At 41.2% G+C, this 19,562-nt stretch overlaps 1 protein-coding gene and 1 pseudogene across 6 annotated transcripts in view; one reads left to right on the plus strand and one right to left on the minus strand.

Annotated features, from left to right (window-relative positions):
* Positions 1 to 15,794, minus strand: part of LOC115081051 — a 50,200-nt pseudogene extending 34,406 nt beyond the window's left edge.
* PDE4D (phosphodiesterase 4D) overlaps positions 1 to 19,562 on the plus strand; it is a 1,438,018-nt gene that overhangs the window by 1,041,484 nt on the left and 376,972 nt on the right. For 5 of the 6 annotated variants that reach the window (XM_029576715.1, XM_029576676.1, XM_029576694.1 and 2 more), the window contains exon 3: positions 18,742 to 18,778. In XM_029576715.1, coding sequence (XP_029432575.1) covers positions 18,742 to 18,778 — 37 coding nt within the window. Of the gene's footprint in view, positions 1 to 18,741; positions 18,779 to 19,315; positions 19,335 to 19,562 lie in introns of those variants that run through there. The other variant, XM_029576707.1, reaches the window with a different exon arrangement.

A 19,562-nucleotide genomic window follows, 5' to 3' on the forward strand; every position in this document is an offset into this window, starting at 1 on the left:
TGTGTAGTTTTTGAAAAGAATGATTACATTTTATATGGAATTATTCTGTTTTGAAAACTGAATTTAGTACTACTTTATTGTAAAAGGAATTAGTTCTTAAATATGTTTTAGTGTTTATGAATGGGGCCTAATGTCTTTGGATAGTAGTTTATATTGGCCTCTTTCTAATAGTTTAACAAAGCTTTACCATATTATATTATTTATCTTTATCAAGTAAGTTGTATTCTTTCAAGCCACAAGCCAAGTAATGTAAAATGATAGTAAAGTTAAAAGGGCAAATGGCAAGAAATCAAAAGCTAGAGAAGGGATGAGGCTTCCCAGTTAGAGAACAGGGGGGGTCTAGTTTGAGCCAGTATTAACTGTGATCAGTGTTACCTCACACCTGCCAGCTTTAAAGGTTAAGAGCCCTGGCTATGTTTAGACGTGTGCCATGCACACGGCTTAAATTCCTTCTGCCTACTACCTACATATAGATGTGGCATATGATGCTGGCCAGCTTTGTCTGTCGGCTTTTCAGCAGCGCTGCATACCAGCCTCTGTGTCATTTCTGCGTATTGCAGTAGCACTAGAAAAATAAGTAGTAGTAGTGGAATGAAAATAGTGGGACATCTACACTTTTTGCCCATTTGTTCCACACAAGTTGTATAACAATCAACAACTTTACTGCCTTCTGATCTTAGGGAGGGTAATTTTATATCAGTCTGCATAGCAGTAAAATATATGCAGACTTTACCAAGTATTTTCAAAAAGAACTTACATGCATAAGTTTGCTTTGAAAATGTCAGGTAATTAGCCTGGTATGTGCACCGATTAAGTTGCACAAAGTTACAGCCTCCTCTTTGGAGAGCATAACTTGTCCATGTTAACTTGCATGCATATATTTTTTTTTTTTTAAATCAAAAAAGATTTGTCTAAGTTTCAACTCTGCTCCCTGGAAGGTCTCTTCTCATTGTGCATAAAAATCTGCATGAAACCGGGTTTAGTTCATGTGTTTATGCATACTGAGATTAGGTCAGTGTTAGAAAAGGTGAAGTTTAAAAGCCCGGTACGCCCATCAGTTAGCGAAGTGCGCGAGGAAGTCGGGCTTGCGCGTGCCGACCGTATTTTAAAAAGCACCCGGATAGGTGCGTAAAACCCGCTGTGTGCACATCTGAAAGGTTTCCAAAAAGGGGCAAGGGCATTTCGGGGCCTGGCTAAGAGATGCGCGCCAAGAATCCCCTACCTTGTAACTTGACTTCTGCTATGGATGAATAGTAAATTATAAAATAAAAGGATCGAGCCATTTCTGAAGGGTTTTAAAGGATCCGGAGTAACCGGGAGGCGGAGAGTATAGGCTATCAAACCAACTGGTCAACCTGGTGAAGGAACTGGTAAACTGGCAATGACATGGATGAAGCCTCTTTTAAAATCCCCTGACTCGTGCGGTTAAAGTGGGATTTGCACGCCCGCTTAAAAGGTGGCACACGCGTGTGCACGGCCAGAGTATTTTACAATACGCGCACATATATGCGCTCAAGTTATAAAATGCCGCGTCCCTGGGCACTGACCGATGCACCCGCACCACTCTGCGCTTGCACATTGGTTTGAATGTTTCCATCCCTATCCGTATAAAACCAGGTTTTATGTGCAGAAATGGTGTTGAAAATGTCCCCATAATGTCATTTGTTAAACCCACTTTTAGTGTGTTTAGTATTCCTGAAAGGTTTTGGATTGACAGCACTGAAAATCAAAATCTTCCATTTCCCCGCAGAATGGATACACCAGAAGCAGCGGCAGTGCAAATTCCCCACTCTGCCTTCCCATTCGAAGGACCGGCGTCTCTCAGGGAGAGAGTTATTAGGTCTCTCTGCCTGCAGAAACTCTGGCCTCTCTGCCGAGACTGCCGGCAGTGCTATCACTTAGTCCCACATATAATGACGGGAGCGTTTCTGATGCAGGCACTTTTCCACTGGGAACTAAATGGACACCACCAGCTCGTTTCACGTAGGCCACCGAACCTACTAAGCTGTAAGTAACCTGGAGGTGAAAGATTCTGTAACTGCGCACCAGTTTCCTTGAATCCTCCAGACCTGACAGCCTGCTTAGTGAGCTGAAGAAAAAGCTGGTGCAAGCATGCCAGATGATCCAGGTCTGATTTGCTAAGCTTTTCTCCCACAATTCAGTAATGAAAGATATATTTGAAATTAAAATGAACAAATACTTTGGAGCTGACACAAAAGAACGTAACATTTGTAACCCCCTCTCAGGGCACATAAAACGATAGAGGTCTCTGATGCATATTGGGGAGCTAAGCACCAGTCTCGATGCAGGTTCAAAAACTAAAACCGTGGTCAAGTAAATGGTGGTATGGACCTGGCATAGAGGCAAGGGCTGTATTTATCAAGCTGGACAGGGAAATTCCTTAAAACACCTTTTTCCCCCCTGTGACTCTTCTGACTGCACCCCAGCATCTTACAAGGACTGACAGATGTCTCTCTCGATCCCACATCTTGGGACAAAGAAGGATCACAAATAGTGTTAGGAATTGTGGACCCTTGGCCCGAGCCCCACAGGTCCCCACCGTTGGGAGGCGAGGCTGGCTGGGAACAGAGGCAAGCTGGGACTTCACCTGTGCCGACCCTCGTTCCCTGCAGGTTGAGCCCTTGGGTGCCGGAAGAAGCACCTCTGTGTGGCTGGTCCCGGAGAGGGTAGGCGAGTGGGTGCAGAGAGTGTCGGAGATGCTAGGCACAGTTCGAGACAGGAGCTCTCTCGGAGGGAGGAGGAGAAAGAGTCTCAGGGAATGTACGGCCATTGCAGCTCTGAAGGGAATAGAGCAGGACCACGTGAGAGTGGCCTCGGGATGAGGAGGTGGAGGTGCAGAGACACGAACTGTAGTATGCTGAGCCAAGGACTAGAGCGAGAAACCCGCTGAAGCTGATGTCCAGAAAGTAGCAGCACAGGGAAGTACCCCGAGGAACGGGGCTTCGAGACACAGTCTGATGGAGTACCGCGCCGAGTCCAGTCCTGAAGAGAACAGGCACTGTAGAAATCCACAGGGAGATTTCTACTATGGGGTTCCAGGAAGCAGGGAACAGTGCGGAAGGGACTCACAATTAAGATGGTGCTGAGCCTGACCCCGAGGAGCGGGAAGCACTAGAGAGGGTCCAGGTGAGGTAGTGCAGAGCCAGAGCCCGTGGAGTGGGAAGCGCTAAAAGAGAGTCCGGATGGAGTCGCGCTGAGCATGGCCCTGCGGAGCAGGAAGCGCTGAAAGGAAGTCCAGGTGAAGTAGCGCTGCCAAGGCCCGCAGAGCAGGAAGCTCTGGAAGAAAGTCCAGGTGGAGTTGCGCTGAGCCTGGTCCCGAGGAGTGGGAAGTGCTAAGAGGAAGTTCAGGTGAAGTAGCGCTGAGCCAGGGCCCGTGGAGCTTGAAGCGTTGAGAGAGTGTCCAGATGATGTAGCGCTGAGCCGTGACCTGCAGAGCGGGAAGCGCAGAGGCAGGAACCCGGAAGGAGAAGCACAGAGATCCGAAGGCAGGAACAACTGGTCCATGGAACAGGAACTGGCACCAAGGAGGAGCCAAGGAACTCGTTGCCAAGTTGGTCAGTGGTGGCTGGAGATGAAGCTTAAGTACTCTGGGCCAGTGATGTCATCAGCCGGGAACAAGCCTGGAGTTCCCGCCATTGGTCCTTTAAAGGGCGGACAGATGGCGCATGTGCGCCTAGAGAAGCCCAGGATCAGAATGCCGGTCAGCGGCATCCCAGCTGCCAGGTGGAGTGCAGAGAGCCAGAAGGAGTGCGGCAGCAGCAGCTGGCCACCGCCGCGAGAGTACCAAGGGTAGAGAACCAAACATGACGTGAGATGAGCCTGCTGCGGGCGGCCGACGATCATACCAAGTAGTATCATCAATAAAATGAAAATTGTATTTTCTGGGGTTTCCAGCCATATTAAAATTCAATGATTACATCAGTGTTCACAGATTCATAGCATTGATTTAGCAGTGTCAATAACAAAACACTCTTTTTCCGAATCTTCACTCAAATAGCATAAAACAAAAAGAATGCTTTCTATCCTTGGTTCAGATGGGATTCAGTATCCATATCGCTCACAGAATTCTTCTCAGGCAAAGCCCCAGTACAGATCATTCTCTTTCCAAAGAATTTTCACTAGGCTTTTGAGGAGTTATTATGATATCCTTCATTATATTCTCTATTCCTTTCCTAATAATTCCTAACATTCTCATTGAATTTTTGACCAATGCTTCACACTGAGCTGAGGACTTCGAATTATTGTCCATGATGATGCCTAGATCTTTTTTCTGGATGGTGACTCCTAATCATGGATTATTTTTCCCTATGTGCATCCCTTTGCATTTGTCCACATTAAATTTTATCTGCCATTTGAATTCCAGTCTCACAAGATTCTCTTGCAGTTTCTCACAACCCACTTGTGATTTAACAACTTAGATTGATTTTGTATCATCTGCAAATTTGATCACCTCACTTATTATTCCCTTTTCCGGATCATTTATCAATATGTTAAAAAAAGCCCTGGTCCAGGTACAAATCCCTGCAGCATGCCATTCTTTACTTTCTTCCATTTAAGAAAATTGACCATTTATTCCTAATCTCTGTTTCCTATCTTTTAACAAGTTCACAGTCCAAAATAGAACATTGCCTCCTATCCCATGACTTTTGAATTTCCTGAAGAGTCTCTCATGAAAGACTTTGTCAAACACAATTTGAAAAAACAGATACACTATATCCATTGGCTCACTATTATCCACATTTTTATTAAACTCTTCAGAAAAAAAAAGTAGCAGATTGGTGAGACAAGACTTCTCTTGGGTAAATCCATGTTGGCTGTGTTCCATTAAACCATTTCTATCTATAGGTTCTGTAATTTTATTCTTTAGAATAGCTTCAATGATTTTTCTCCAGCACTAACATCAAGATTATCATCTATAGTTTCCCAGATTACCCCAGAGTCCTTTATAAAGACTGGTGTTATATTGACCACCCTCCAATCTTCAGTTACAATATTCAGGTTTAATGATAGGTTATAAATTACTCTAATAGTAGGTCTGAAATTTCATTTTTTAATTCTTTCAAAACTCTAGAGTATAAACATCTGGTCCAGGTGATTTGCTACTCTTTAGTTTGTTATTTGTCCTATTACATCTTCCAGGTCTAATGTTATTTGTTTCAGTCCCTCCAAATTATCACCATTAAATATTGTTTCTGGCCCTGGTATCTCCCCAATGTCATCCTCAATAAACACCAAAGCAAAGAATTAATTTAGTCTTTCTGCTATGACCTTGTCTTCCCTAAGTGTCCATTTTACCCCTCAATCATCTAACAGTCCAACTGTTCCTCTCTCTCTCTCTAATTAAGTCAAATTTGATTGTGTTATGAACACATCTGTCAAATGGCCCCACTATCATTACCTCTTGCATCAAATCCTGGGTTCCACTAAGGATTAAGTCTAAAATAGCTCCCCCTCTTGTTGGTTCTTGTACCAGGTACCCCATGAAGCAGTCCTTTATTTCATCTAGAAACTTTTTCTCCCTAATATGTCCTAATGTGATATTTACCCAGTCAATATTGGGGTAATTGAAATCTCCCATTACTACTGTGTTACCAAATGTGTTAGCTTCCTCAGTTTCTGATAGCACTTCTGTTTATTCTGGCCAGGTGGATGGTAGTATACCCCCTTTCTCGTCACACTACCATTGTAATGTAACTTGTGATTCACTTGCATTTTCTGGCAATATCATCTCAGGCTCTGACCTGCTCATTCTGTTTGGACCCAAGGAAGGGGATGAGAATTCCCAAAAACTAGTCAAGAAGTGTATTGTTAGTCCAATGAAAAGATATTGTCTTATATTTATAAAACAATATTTTGTTTGTTGACATTTATTCCCATGGACAAGAGAATAGGAAAAAAGTCTTAGTAAATGAGGCCTCAAGTGTATTGTGTGTTGGTTACCACGTAGGAGCTGCATTCGAGCACCTGTGTGCGCACTACTTTTGTCAAAGGAGTGATGATTAATGTAAGCTTTCAGATCAGGACTGATTAAGCTTTCAGAACATCCATTTGTATCATTGATTGAACTCCTTTTATTGCACTTGCTTTTTTTTAAATGGCAGCTGTAAAACTCTAGAAAGCATTTTGCACATTGTTTAGCTATAAAATCTATCAAATGATAGTTGCAACAGATTGTTTTCTTTTATTTTTGTTAGCTCTGGCATAGAGATGAAAAGACAATTACCCAGGCAGACAGTCATTCATTGTAGCCCAGGGCCGGAAGCAAGTTTCTTCTGAGACTGAACCCTTTGGTATGATTCCTACCAGTATTCATGAGTCTGTCCTGTATGTCAATCATTCTCCCTCATGGGTCTAAGCACAGCACCTCTACAATGCATTTACCTGGAGGCGAGGGGAGATATGCTAGAGCTGTGGTTCCTAAGCCTTATCCCATTGTCCTCACAGCCAGTTGAGTTTCCAGGATAAACATTAACCACAATGAATTTGCATGAGATATATTTGCATAAATTGGAGATTCAGCATATGCAGATTTATTTCATGCGTGTTTATCATGGATACCCTCAAAACCAGACTGGTTGTGCAGTCAACAGGATGCTTTTGGGAGCCACTGTGTTAGAGGCATTCAAATAATACACAAGAAGCATGCATTTCTCAGTGAGAAGAAGTTCTAGAACAGGAGTAGGAAACTCCAATCCTGGAGTGCCACACACAAATCTGATTTCCAGGACATCCACAATATACGGGCATGAAATACATTTGCATACAGTGGAGGCAGTGCATGCAAATAACCTTATGCACATACATTGTTGATATTCTAACAATCAGATCTACCTGTGACACTCCAGGACTGGAATTGCCTACCCCTGTTGTAGAACAAACAGTTATGGTATGAGGCACAAAGAGGGCAGATTCGGGAAAAGACAGTGAAGGTGTGGGCCACTTTACCAGTAGAAGAAGTGGAATAGAAACAGTATCAGAATTCACGAACGCCTGCTTATATGCAGTGGAGCTCATGTACTATGCACATAAAATTTGACAAATAAGCCCCATAGTTTGTGTGTTAAGATCAAGCAGCTATGTGGAGAAAGTCATCTCCAGTGGGAATGTTTAGTACATGTGTTGATCACTTGCATAGTTTTCTTCCCCAAGTTATGCTTCTAGGAACACCTTTTTTTGCTATGGCTAAACGTGCACCCTTTGTGAAAGTATACATGTGCTTTCAGCCACCTGAAATCCCACTGTGGTGGATTCAGCCATTCTTTTCATTTAACTCCTGATTTTTCCTGGGTAGATCAGAACTAAGCCTTTGAAAATTTCCCTCAAACTGTCCATGTTGGGGAAGAGACCACAATTACTTTTAGCCAGTTATGCACATGTACTTTTGCTTTAAAACTTGCCCAGAGTAATTTACCTCTCTACCTGCTTTTTGTGTGGGTAGAAATTTGCTGGAGAAGTACATGCGTAAAGCTGAAAATGTAATCTTTGTATCTTTCCTATGAATGCCCCCCAAAAGTCTTCCCTCAGCATGGCGAAGAGTGGCATTTTGTAGAACAAGGTGCAGACTTTAGCCACATTGAGGCAGGGCAATTTTAAAACACCCGATTAATGTGGGTAAAATGATTTTTAAATGGCTCTGAAATCTGACCTCTCCATGATGTCTGAATTAATAGGAAGGTAACGTAAGATGCATTATGTAATTGAAACGCCTGTGATGGTGGAACTCAGATAACAGTTCCAGAGGCCGTATTGAAACACTTACATTTAGTTGGTCACTGTAGCTGTTCCATTATATTTATTTTCCAGGGTTTCCCGAGGGGGAGGGGAGTTTCCTTTCAAGGCCCTTGCATTGTTCTTTACTGTTCCCATAGTTAAGTCTCTTGCACACAGCATAGATAATCTCAGCCTTAGAGAATAATGAAGTGACTACTCAGTAAGCCATATGAGAGTTGGTTGGCTTCCAACATTTCTCTTTTACTAAGGTGCAATGATGATTTAAAGTCTTTAGAGCTGAGTACTTCATTTTCAAGTTGACACAAGTGCTTTTAGTAAATTTGTGACTTCTGACAGTCTTAAGTTCAGAAGTTATTCCACTTTAATTAGTTCTTTTAGTTGCTTGATCTCTTCCCTCCCGTTGGCATATAGGGCAAGTGTGGTACTTTTCTCCCAATGTAGATGAAGTATCAGAAATTTACTTTTAAAGTGTTATGTCTTTTATCTCCCTACTTCCTCCTGTAGTATCAAGGGTGTACCTTTTATTCCTCTTTCTCCCCATCTTCAGTAGATCCTCATGGGCCATTCATGTGATCCATCTCTTTTCCTTCTCACCCCTTGTTTCCTTCTCCTTTATCTCAGGATGGCTGGAAGTCATTCTGGTGATCTCAGGATCCTCTTCCATTAGTTTTACAACCCTTCCTTAGTGTACAAATCAGGTATGGAGGGAACATAAAGCCATTTATAAGTTCTTTGGGGCAGGGACCCTGGCTAGTTTTTTTACCCATCCCAAGGTGTAGATCCATTGGTCTAGGGGTGGAAAGGAGTCCTCTCTGGTCCCAATATGGGGTGGCTGGAGTGCTTAGTTGATTTTCCCTCCTTGTACTGTGAACTGTGCATTGTGTGCCAAGCAAACCACACTTGGACCATGTAGGCAGTATCCAAAATAAATCTTTACTGATACAGTTTCGTTGAATGGCCCAGTTAAATATGGCAAATCACACACTACAATCTCTGCTGCACTTTTTCCAATTACAGCTCCTTTGTCCTTTATCTGTGCATTAGTCTTTATTAAGCCAGGAATCCATCTACACTTCTGGATTAGATTGGGCAATGGTCCCTCTGGGCATGGGCCCCTTCACTGGACGGAAAACCCCTCCCGATGGCTGAAAAATCTATCATGGCACAGAATTCAATGTCTCTGTCCCTCAGGGCTTTGGTAGACCTGGATGGGTGTCCTCCCTTTAATGTGGATCTTTTATTCACAGTTAGTGGATTAAACTTCTGGTGGGATCCCAGGTAGTAGGATTTGCCAGTCCTCTTGATAGGCAAGAAGAAGGGCAGAAAATACTTCCTCCCAGATGTTGTAAAAACAAATCTTTTTTCCCCAGCTTCGATAATCAGGAAATCCTCTGCAACGGCTCACCACCTTTGTTTGGCAGATCTTCCCTAAACATTAGATGTCTTCGTCTCAGGGTTCCCCAGTCTTTAACCTCAGAAAGGCCCAGGCCTCCAGCAGGGCTCCTTTAAATAAATGTTCAAAATCTCAAAATAGTCCCAGAGCAGCCACTCTACTCCTCGTGAGGAGAGTACAGCAGCGGAGCCCTTTGGCCTGTCCTGGATGGATCTTGGAGGGTTTCTGAGGCTCCAGGTAGGCCTGAATCCAACTTACAAAAAATACAACCTCTCTCTCTGACTTCCAAATAATATTGCCTCCAGAGCCTATGTCAGAGCTCTCATATAAAACCTCAGGACCAAGGGTATCCATTACAGCTCTGCCAGTGGGAGGGCTGTCCATGAATGGATACTCCCCTATTTATCCCTCTAACTGCATTATGCTGTTACAAGACCTATTAGTAACTAAGAAGTGATCTGGGTTACAGTTAGAAGAGAAAACTCATAACAGCTGAGTCCAAAGAGATTTGGCATGCCAAACTTAAAGAAGTGGAATGAGAGGGTGGAAGAAAACTCGATGACACTACAATTGCTAGCTACCAATGAGGGTACTGAAAACAAAACTTAAACTACCAATCTGTCTACTCCCAAACCAAATGCTATAATCCTGATACACTATTAGTAGGGGATTAACAATAGCCCTACATTCTCCCCTTCATTTTTTGGAAATTTGGGATGAAGTCACAAATTTACTGTCCAAGCATCACAAGACATAATATACATACATGGAAGGGAGAGTAAAGCAGACTCATTTCTATTGTGACGGTGTGCTCTTAGACACAATAGGCTTTGCACCAGGTATGGGCACTAACCGACCCAAGTTCTTTCTTCATCCTGAAACATGAAAAACATTACATAAGCATAGTGCATTAAGTTATTATTTTAACCATTTGACTCCATTTCAAATGAGCTTCTCCTTCTACTTTTTTACATTGTAGCAACATTTTGGAAAACTCCCTTCTGTCTACTTAACCTTCTGCAGTTACACATCCCAATGATGCATCCCTTAAACTCCTCCTTTTCTGTGTCATACACCCAGGGCTGGTGTGTCCCATTAGGCAAACTAGATGGTCACCTTGGGTGTCAACCATTAGGGGGTGTTGAAGAGCAGCCATGTGGGGCCGCGAGCGGAACCTATCCTGCTCGCGGCAAAGAGGAGCAAAGCACAGGACTGTCTTGGACGAACAGAGAGGAGCCGGGGAAAGTAGACAGGTGGGTCCTCAGGAATAAAGAGTCCGGATACAGTGGCGCGATGGGGGGGTGGGCGACCACAAGGCAGAAGGTTCGCCTAGGGTGCCTAATACCCTTGCACCAGCCCTGATGAATATATGTGTCACTCCTGCTTCCCAGCCCCTTAAGTGGAGGTTTTCAGACAGAGCTCAGCTGTAATATTCTGCCTTCTTACAGTGTACTGCCACTATACTGTTATGGTAATGCTCTCTCACAGCAATGAACTGGAACACTCTCACTGTTCCTTGGGAAAATTTGAAATTAGTAAGGTTCCATACATTTACTTTGCTCAAAAGATATAACCTCATCCACAAAAAGATTCCATCCTATATATAACAAGATATTATCCAGTACTGTCACATATCAATGTGTGGATCTGTAAAACAAAATGTTAATAGTAGAGACTTCTAATTCTGTCCAGGAATCAGAACACTCTGGAAAATATCATTATCATCCTTACTATGGTATTATTACCCATACATTATTATTTTACTACTAGGTAAATGTAAGCCATTATTACATATACTAACATCATATAATTAGAATACCCTTTACTTTACTATGTCCATTACTCCTTCAGGGATACAGTTTTGAGGTGTACTCATCCACAGTATGGGTATTTAATATGTTAAATATTTAATAGTTATATAAAGCAAAAGAGGAATCCAACTTTAACATATGCTAATTATCAAAATATATAATAAATATCCTGTCATTTCTTAACATTAGTCCTTAAGCAATTATACAGTGACATATATACAATATCTATTATAACAAATATTTATAAAACACAATTACAAAAAATACAAAAAATAACATTTACACTGTAATATATACTTACATAAAACATATGTCCATACAAAAATACTATGTAGATATATATTGCTGTTGCCCCACAATTTTTACATACCAATGTATATCTATTTTTAATTGCAATAATTGACCCGCACTTGTTTAATCCCACAATATATGATTTTTAGAAGTATCCCTATAACCCCACATACACTGTAATATATAATTACATAAAACATATATACATACAAAAATACATTGATTTGTATAATACAGCTAGCAGACACTGCATTGTACAAATCAACTCTAATGAGGTCAGTTTTACAATAGATAACTCTGAATGTGTCTGTAACAAAAAAAAACCCTAATCCCAACCCACCTCCTGAAAATTCACCCCGAATCAAAGTGCCCCCTTACAATGGTCCATTTGTAGAGAATGAGACTGAGCCCTATAAAGAGTTTCTCTCTCTCTGTGATGGACTCCTGCACAGTGGCGCGCGTACAGCTCCAGACATGCGCGTGTGGAGAGTAATTCCTAACCTACGGGTGTAGGTTATAAAATAGTACGCACTTTTGTGCGGAGCGAGATACACGTATTTAGGGTCACGTGCGCGGCCCTTTTAAAATCTGCCTTTTAGTGAGGAACAGGTTTGCACCTTCAGATGTTGGTGATAACTATTTAACAGTAACATTAACCTCCTCAACATAATACAACTACTTCCACTCTTCTCTGATATACCGTTAAAAAGTCTCCAAATGATGGTACGGTAGAGTATGATAGATCATCTTCCTTCTTGCTGTCAAGAACAGAATATTAAGTAGTACATAATAATCAGATAATTGCATCCATATATCCATGCACCTAAAAGAAATAGAAGAGTTAGTGAGTAAAGTAAATGAAATGACAAAAGAGTAGGTTGTAAACCTTTTATAATGTTTTATTATTTTTATAATATTTTTCTAGATTGGTTTTTATGCAAACAAATTAAATGTCTATAATTAGTATTAGCAGAACTTATAAAATTTTTCTTAACAAGTTAGTATAATCATCAGTCAAAAGAGTCCACCCTTTCTAAGTGGTGATACATAAAGTAAACTCTAGCAAGCTAATTTTAAAGCAAACGCGCATGCGCCCATTATTGTGATTTAAAATATGCCTACCACGCGTAAGTACCCTCCTAATGTTAAGAGGTTACTCGAGCAAACCTATTTCACGTATCTTCCATAGGGCTTTGCTGGTTTTAACATGCGTATGTAAGCAGATTTAAAACTTGCCTGCGCAAGGAACATTTCCAGTTTTTCCATTCAGTCCACCAGTTGGCCAAATCAGTATCGAGGTCTTCCGGACACCTCTGGCTCTTCATCCTGCATGCCCCTCAGTCGACCTGGACCCCTCACCCTGTCCTGTAAGCCCTAACGTGCGAGACCTATAAACTTGCTTCTCATCAGGAACAGCAGTAAAGTTGCGCAGCTAACAAGCTGACGTGCATTGCGGCTTCTGGTTTTAAAATATAGAGTATTGGCCCTGCCACAGAACACCCATGCCCCACCCCTTTTCTGCCCCCTTAGTTTTGGTAGATGCACAGGTATATGCGTGTGTAATTGCTGCTTTTAAAATCTGCGTTGGGTGTATGTGAGCATTTTTGCCTGAGCAGCGATTTTAAAATCATCCTCTAGGTGTATTGGTATCACAAAAATATCGTATTACTCGAATAACAGTGTTCAGTCTGGTAGTAGGAATATTCAATACTTTTGCACTATAGAAGAACTGCCTCCCTTCCTGGAGGAGGTCACAGGCAACCCAATTATAGATGTCTTCATAACCTGCAAAACACAAACAGAGCAGCAAAGAGCAAACACTTTTAACCACAACTAGGTGGTATTCTTCCATTCCTCAATGAGGTAGGGCAGTCAATAAGCTAAATAGTGTGCTGGATGGGGCATTCTGATTTCTGTTCTGTAAGGCAATATCTTCCCTTCATGGACGTATCTATGGCCTCCTCCAGGGAGAAAATACATTACATAATCCTTATGAAGGTTCCTCCCAAGTTTCATTTTATTTACTCTTAAATCAATGGTCTTTTGAAACAGGATGTTCCTGGGTGAATTAGGTATACATTTTCTTTTTCAATAACTGCTTTCCAATGTAGCCCCTCAGCCACTGGTCTCTCCATGTTTCCACGAAATACATTCATGGAACGTATGGGTAACACACTCCCAACAGTTCACAAACTTTGTCGGACATCAGTCGGTCTGCTTGAGATTGGAGGGGTAAAGGTTTGGTGGGTTTCCTTGATGTACCTGCAACTTTTTGCCAAGAGGATGGTAGAGGTAAAGTGGCAAAGTCGACATCTGGGATTGGAGATGAAAAATCACTAGGTAGGGAAAATTAACCAGTCTTTGATGTCAGTGAATGTCCCCTTCTTCTTAGTGGAGAAAATTCACAGAGAAGACTTCCACTTCCACTCCAGCTAAAATCACTTACACTGGATGAGGATGATTAACCAGGCTCCTTAGCCATATCAAGGTATTCCTGGAATGTTTTTGGTGGAGGAGCCAGTAATGGTGTGTCCTTATGAGATGGTGATAAGAACATAAGAAATTGCCATGCTGGGTCAGACCAAGGGTCCATCTAGCCCAGCATCCTGTTTCCAACAGAGGCCAAACCAGGCCACAAGAACCTGGCAAGTACCCAATCACCAAGAAGATCCCATGCTACTGATGCTAGTAATAGCAGAGGCCATTCCCTAAGTCAACTTGATTAATAGCAGTTAATGGACTTCTCTTCCAAGAACTTATCCAAACCTTTTTTAAACCCAGCTACCCTAACTGCACTAACCACATCCTCTGCCAACAAATTCCAAAGCTTAATTGTCCATTGAGTGAAAAAACATTTTCTACAATTAATCTTAAATGTGCTACTTGCTAACTTCATGGAGTGCCCCCTAGTCCTTCTATTATCCAAAAGTGTAAATAACCGATTAACATATACTCGTTCAAGACCTCTCATGATTTTAAAAACCTTTATCATATCCCCCCTCAGCCATCTCTTCTCCAAGCTGAGCAGCCCTAACCTCTTCAGCCTTTCCTCATAGGGGAACTGTTCCATCCCTTTATCATTTTGGTTACCCTTTTCTGTACCTTCTCCTTCTCAACTATACCTTTTTTGAGATGCGGCGACCAGAATTGTACACAGTATTCAAGGTGCGGTCTCACCATGGAGCGATACAGAGGCATTATGACATTTTCTATTTTATTAACCATTCCCTTCTTAATAATTCCTAACATTTTGTTTGCTTTTTTGACTGCTGCAGCACACTGAGCCGACGAATTCAAAGTATTATCCACTATGGATAATAAACAGGCAAGTTTGTTGTTTCACTATAAACCGGTTTGATTTGTATCCAATGCAAGAAGATCGGTATATAAAAGTGAAAAATAAATAAATATGATGCCTAGATCTTTTTCCTGGGTGGTAGTTCCTAATATGGAACCTAACATCGTGTAACTACAGCAAGGGTTATTTTTCCCTATATGCAACACCTTGAACTTGTCCACATTACATTTTATCTGCCATTTGGATGCCAAAACTTCCAGCTTCACAAGATCCTCCTGCAATGTATCACATTCCGCTTGTGATTTAACTACTCTGAATAATTTTGTATCATCTGAAAATTTGATAACCTCACTTGTCGTATTCCTTTCTAGGTCATTTATAAATAAATTGAAAAGCCCCGGTCCAAGTACAGATCCCTGAGGCACTCCACTGTTTACCCTTTTCCACTGAGAAAATTGGCCATTTAATCCTACTCTCTGTTTCCTGTCTTTTAACCAGTTTGTAATCCACGAAAGGATGTCGACTCCTATCCCATGACTTTTTAATTTTCTTAGAAGCCTCTCATGAGGGACTTACCGGTTTACCTTTATCCACATGTTTATTAACCACTTAAAAAAAAAAAAAAAGTAGAATTTTTAGGCAAGACTTCCCTTGGGTAAATCCATGTTGACTGATGCATCTTCCTCAGGAGACAGTAAGGTAGCAGTGACAGGGTCCCAATTTTTCAAGGCCTTTGCCCATTGCTGTGGGGCACCAGGCAAAATGGTGGTAATAGCAAAGGAAGTCAATAGTCATCCTCATAAATCTTGATGTAACTGTGGCCCCTCAAGCCAGGGAATACATTGGAGGAGATGCAAAAACGGAATCTCTTTAAACTCCTATTGGGATTGAAGATACCTCAGAAGTTGCTGACCTTATGCTGATACCCTTCCATCCCAGACTTAGGATGGACAGTCTCAGAAGCAGTTTCTGTTTTATCAGATACAGTATATATAGTTGGTAATGGAGGATGATGTTTTTGTTCCTTGGCTGAGGCAACAAGTGAAATGCCTGGAACATCAAACTGTGTTCCAGAAAAACTGGGAAATGGTTGTAAATTAACGGGAACTTCTGACTCTCTTGGCTTGGTAGGTTCAGACTCATGGTGACTCTTCTTACTGCTTGTCCCCGATGAACTGGATGTGGTAAGGGACAGCGACAGTGGAGCCACAGGCTGATCACTAAATGTACAGAGGGCTCCTGGTATCATAGTAGCATAGTATTGACGACAGAAAAGACCAAATGATCCATCCAGTCTGCCCTAAACAAGTTTCATATGGAAGTAGCTGCTGCTCTGTGCAGGTTACCATCATGTTTTTGTTAAGGGTAGTAACTGCCACTCCATACAGGTTAGCCCCAAGCCTTATGTTAAGGGTAATAATACTAACAATCAAAACCAAGACCTGTCAAACCCATATTGAAATTACTGCTATCAAAATTTTTACAGGATAAGCAGCCTTTTTGATAATTCAGGCAATGCTGCTTGAATGTGCTATGCTTTTGGACTTGGTCATAGAAACAGTCCTTCACTTATTTACCAATATCTGCATATCAGTACCCCAGACCGTAAAAGTCGGGGCCCTGACTTCGCCCCCCCCCCCCCCCCCGTTGAAGTAGAGAGTGATGTTGCAGTTGCACCAAAATTATGAAAACTAATTGGTTAAGGGTAGTAATCACCATGCCCTCCGTTAGGATTAGTAGCTGCCGCTCCAAGCAGGCTACACCCATGTACCCTTTTCTTCATTTCCACCTCTAGCCTTTAGGGATCCACAGTGCTTATCCCATGCCTTTTTTAATTTGTTTACTGTTTTCATCTTCACTACCTCTTCCAGAAGGGCATTCCAGGCATCCATCACCCTCTCCATGAAGAAACATTTTCCAATGTTAGTTCTGCGTCATCCTCCCTACAGTTTCTTTTCTTGACCCCTAATTGCCATCGTAGCTGCAGAGCTCCCTTTCAAAATTAGCCCCACAGAGGGCAATTATCAAACTTCCTGTATTGCTGTAAAGACTATGGGCACCTTTTTACCAGTGCATTGCATCAGTTTTAAAGGAAAAGCCCACATGTGCTTTTTCTTTGAAAATTGCCTCAGGGAAAGGTTCCCACAGAGATTTGTACCGCCTTTTACTGCAGATACTTTTTCCAATCAGAGTTGTATGTGTAGTTTTCTCCCTGGACCTAACTGGTGCCCCAAGAATGCCTCTGCTGCAATGCAGGTAAAAGTATGCAGGTTGTGGAGCTCCGTGTGAACTTTCACCTGCTTTATGGGGTGAGGGGTTGGCCATTTTCAGAGTCGACTTACACCAGTAGAATACTTTTCATCTGCAAAAGTCCCTTTCAAAATTGCCCTCATAAAAAAAATGGAAAGTACAGTCACTCATGGTTTGAGAAGGATAAATCAGTTATTTATGTGGTAACAGATTGCACCATAGTGGGGGGAGGGGGAGGTTACAAAAGGATTTTCCAATACTGCAGCGGTTTGTCTTTCCCAGTGGAACGGATGAGCCAAAATCTAACCAGTCAACAGAACTCAGTATGCACTTTTGCTGGAAATAATAATGGTTATGTGCATCGGGTCTTGATTGGCAAGAATGATACAACTTACCCCTGTAGTAGCAAACAAACAAGTCTGAAGTATTCTGCCACCAGAGTAGATTCATCTGTGCTGTCTAGATCGGTCTTTTTTTGTCTCATTTACATTTTTTTTTATTATGTCTTGTGGTCAAAAATACACCATCCTCTTAATTAGGGCATGAAAACCAGTGCATAAAGCATTACAGTCTGATTTTATTTTTTAATAACTTCTTTATATGAAATTGTTGGTTCATAATTAAGTCTTACAAAATGGAAAGGCCTGAGGGAGTTTTCTTATTGTCTCTGTGAACAGATCTTGGTGCTGTGCATGTTCATCTAGTATGTATCTAGTATGAATTTATTAGTATGCCCCCTGTCCATGGGCCAGGAAAGCCATATTCTAAAGAACTGTGAGAGGATCAGAATCTTTTGTATTTGGGCCCCTTTCAGCATCAGACCGCTGCTGCATATAATCATGTACAAAATATTCTAATCAGCTCTCTTTATTTAATATTTGTGGCTGTCCTTACGCTAGGCTGTACCATGTTCCAGAGATTCAGAGATTTTTCAGACGATAGCCCTTTTTTTTTAAATTAGTACTGGGTTCATACTGCCATTTAAGACATGAAAAACTGACATCCAGCTCCCACATCATCCAGTATTGAGCACACCCTTGGAAATACTCTTTTTCCTCTGGAAATGAAATTTGGAAGCTGATTTACTAAGGTTTTTTCCCATTCTATTAATAATGTTGCTTGTTTTTTTAAATCTACTTTGTACACATCTATTAGGGCAGATCACCGAAGGGGCAGATGAATGCAAGTTTACATATCTAACCGGGACATTCATCAAAATGCATTATGGCATTAACACAGGGAGGAGTTTGGGCAGGAATTAGTAAAATGAAGGGCAATATCGCACTGGGCAATAGCATAATGCTGGAAATAACAACACCATTTTTTTCCAGGCGTTAGGCTGTGCAATATGCTCGAAATGGCCATAACGCAATTCGCCATAAATTTTTAGAATTGCATTTTGGCCATTTCTGGGCTTGAGAGAGGGGGGAGTGGAGTGGAGAGAGTGAGAACCTCTGGGGAGGCCCTCACAGTGTGCAACTATGGACTCTATAACAGGGTACCATCAAGCTAGGGCAAGATAACGTAGTACAAAATTTCATCTTTGTGAGACTTCCCTCACTCCAAATTATGTCAAATTTTCACCAAGGTGTACGTCTCACTCTACATGAGAAACTGACCCCTAAACCACAAACCACCACCAACTCCTTACCTCGACCTATTAGATGGCCCTCCTATAATATAAATACTTGACTACTATGAGGGCCTTGCACATAGGCTCTCTCTCTCTCTCCCTCTCAACACAAGATTACTGCACCATGCGATACTTCTAAAATTTCCCTAAAGACACCCCTTTTTCTTTTTGCGGGCATTATCAATGCGCTTACTAACGCATTTTGATGAATCTAGGGGTAAGTCACTTAAAAAATTAAGATGTTGCGCCTAATATAAATTAAGATAAAGTAAATGACTGCATTTTGTAATACTTTGTTTTGCTTATTTTGCAGCCATGGGGATGACTTGATTGTGACACCATTTGCTCAGGTAAGCATATCCTGATTGCTAAGGTACCATATGAAATGATGTTTCAAACAAAATTTCTTGTATGTTCATTGTCTTCACATGTCTGTTATGAATCAGATAATGAGATAGTGACATCTACTGCTAGAGATGGGCTATAGCTTCTGCTAATTTTATATCCCACTTTATACTGGAAGTTTGTATAATTATAATAGTAAGAATAATTTATCTTGCATGCCTTAACAATATTAGTTGCTCAAAGCATGCTATAGCAAATATTCATAAAAATTATGAAGTCAAAATATGCATTTACCAAAAGTAGAATCATGAATTAACAATTGTAGTCAGAACCTGCATATATAGAAAAAAAAAACATAGATAAATCATCCACTCATGTAACAGCCAATAATATGCTAATCAACCAGTGAGGTGACCAATCACTACAATAAGGGCTTCAATAAATAAAGCTGGGATAACCATCCAAAATGTGTGGGAATATCTAATTCCTTAAAATATAAAATGATTTATTTATTTTATTTATATTCTGCTTTTCAGCTACTTCAAAGCAGATTATACTCAGGTACTGTATTTGTAATTGGGGATGTGTTTGTCCACATGCAGCTTGCAGAAACAGTGGTAAATAAGGATGAAAGTAGTTCTTTGAAGTACGTAAAAGTTTATGCTTTCAGAATAAAGGTTAAAAGGCGCAAGAAATGTGTATAATTAGAAAATGATTTCTTCTGTAACTATTAAAGTCTGTGCCAGGCCATAAAATTTCAGATCCACGTGCACTAACAAAAAACAAAAA

The sequence above is a fragment of the Rhinatrema bivittatum genome, chromosome 1 (genome assembly GCF_901001135.1).
Source record: "Rhinatrema bivittatum chromosome 1, aRhiBiv1.1, whole genome shotgun sequence".
In the NCBI taxonomy this organism is placed as follows: Eukaryota; Metazoa; Chordata; class Amphibia; order Gymnophiona; family Rhinatrematidae; genus Rhinatrema; species Rhinatrema bivittatum.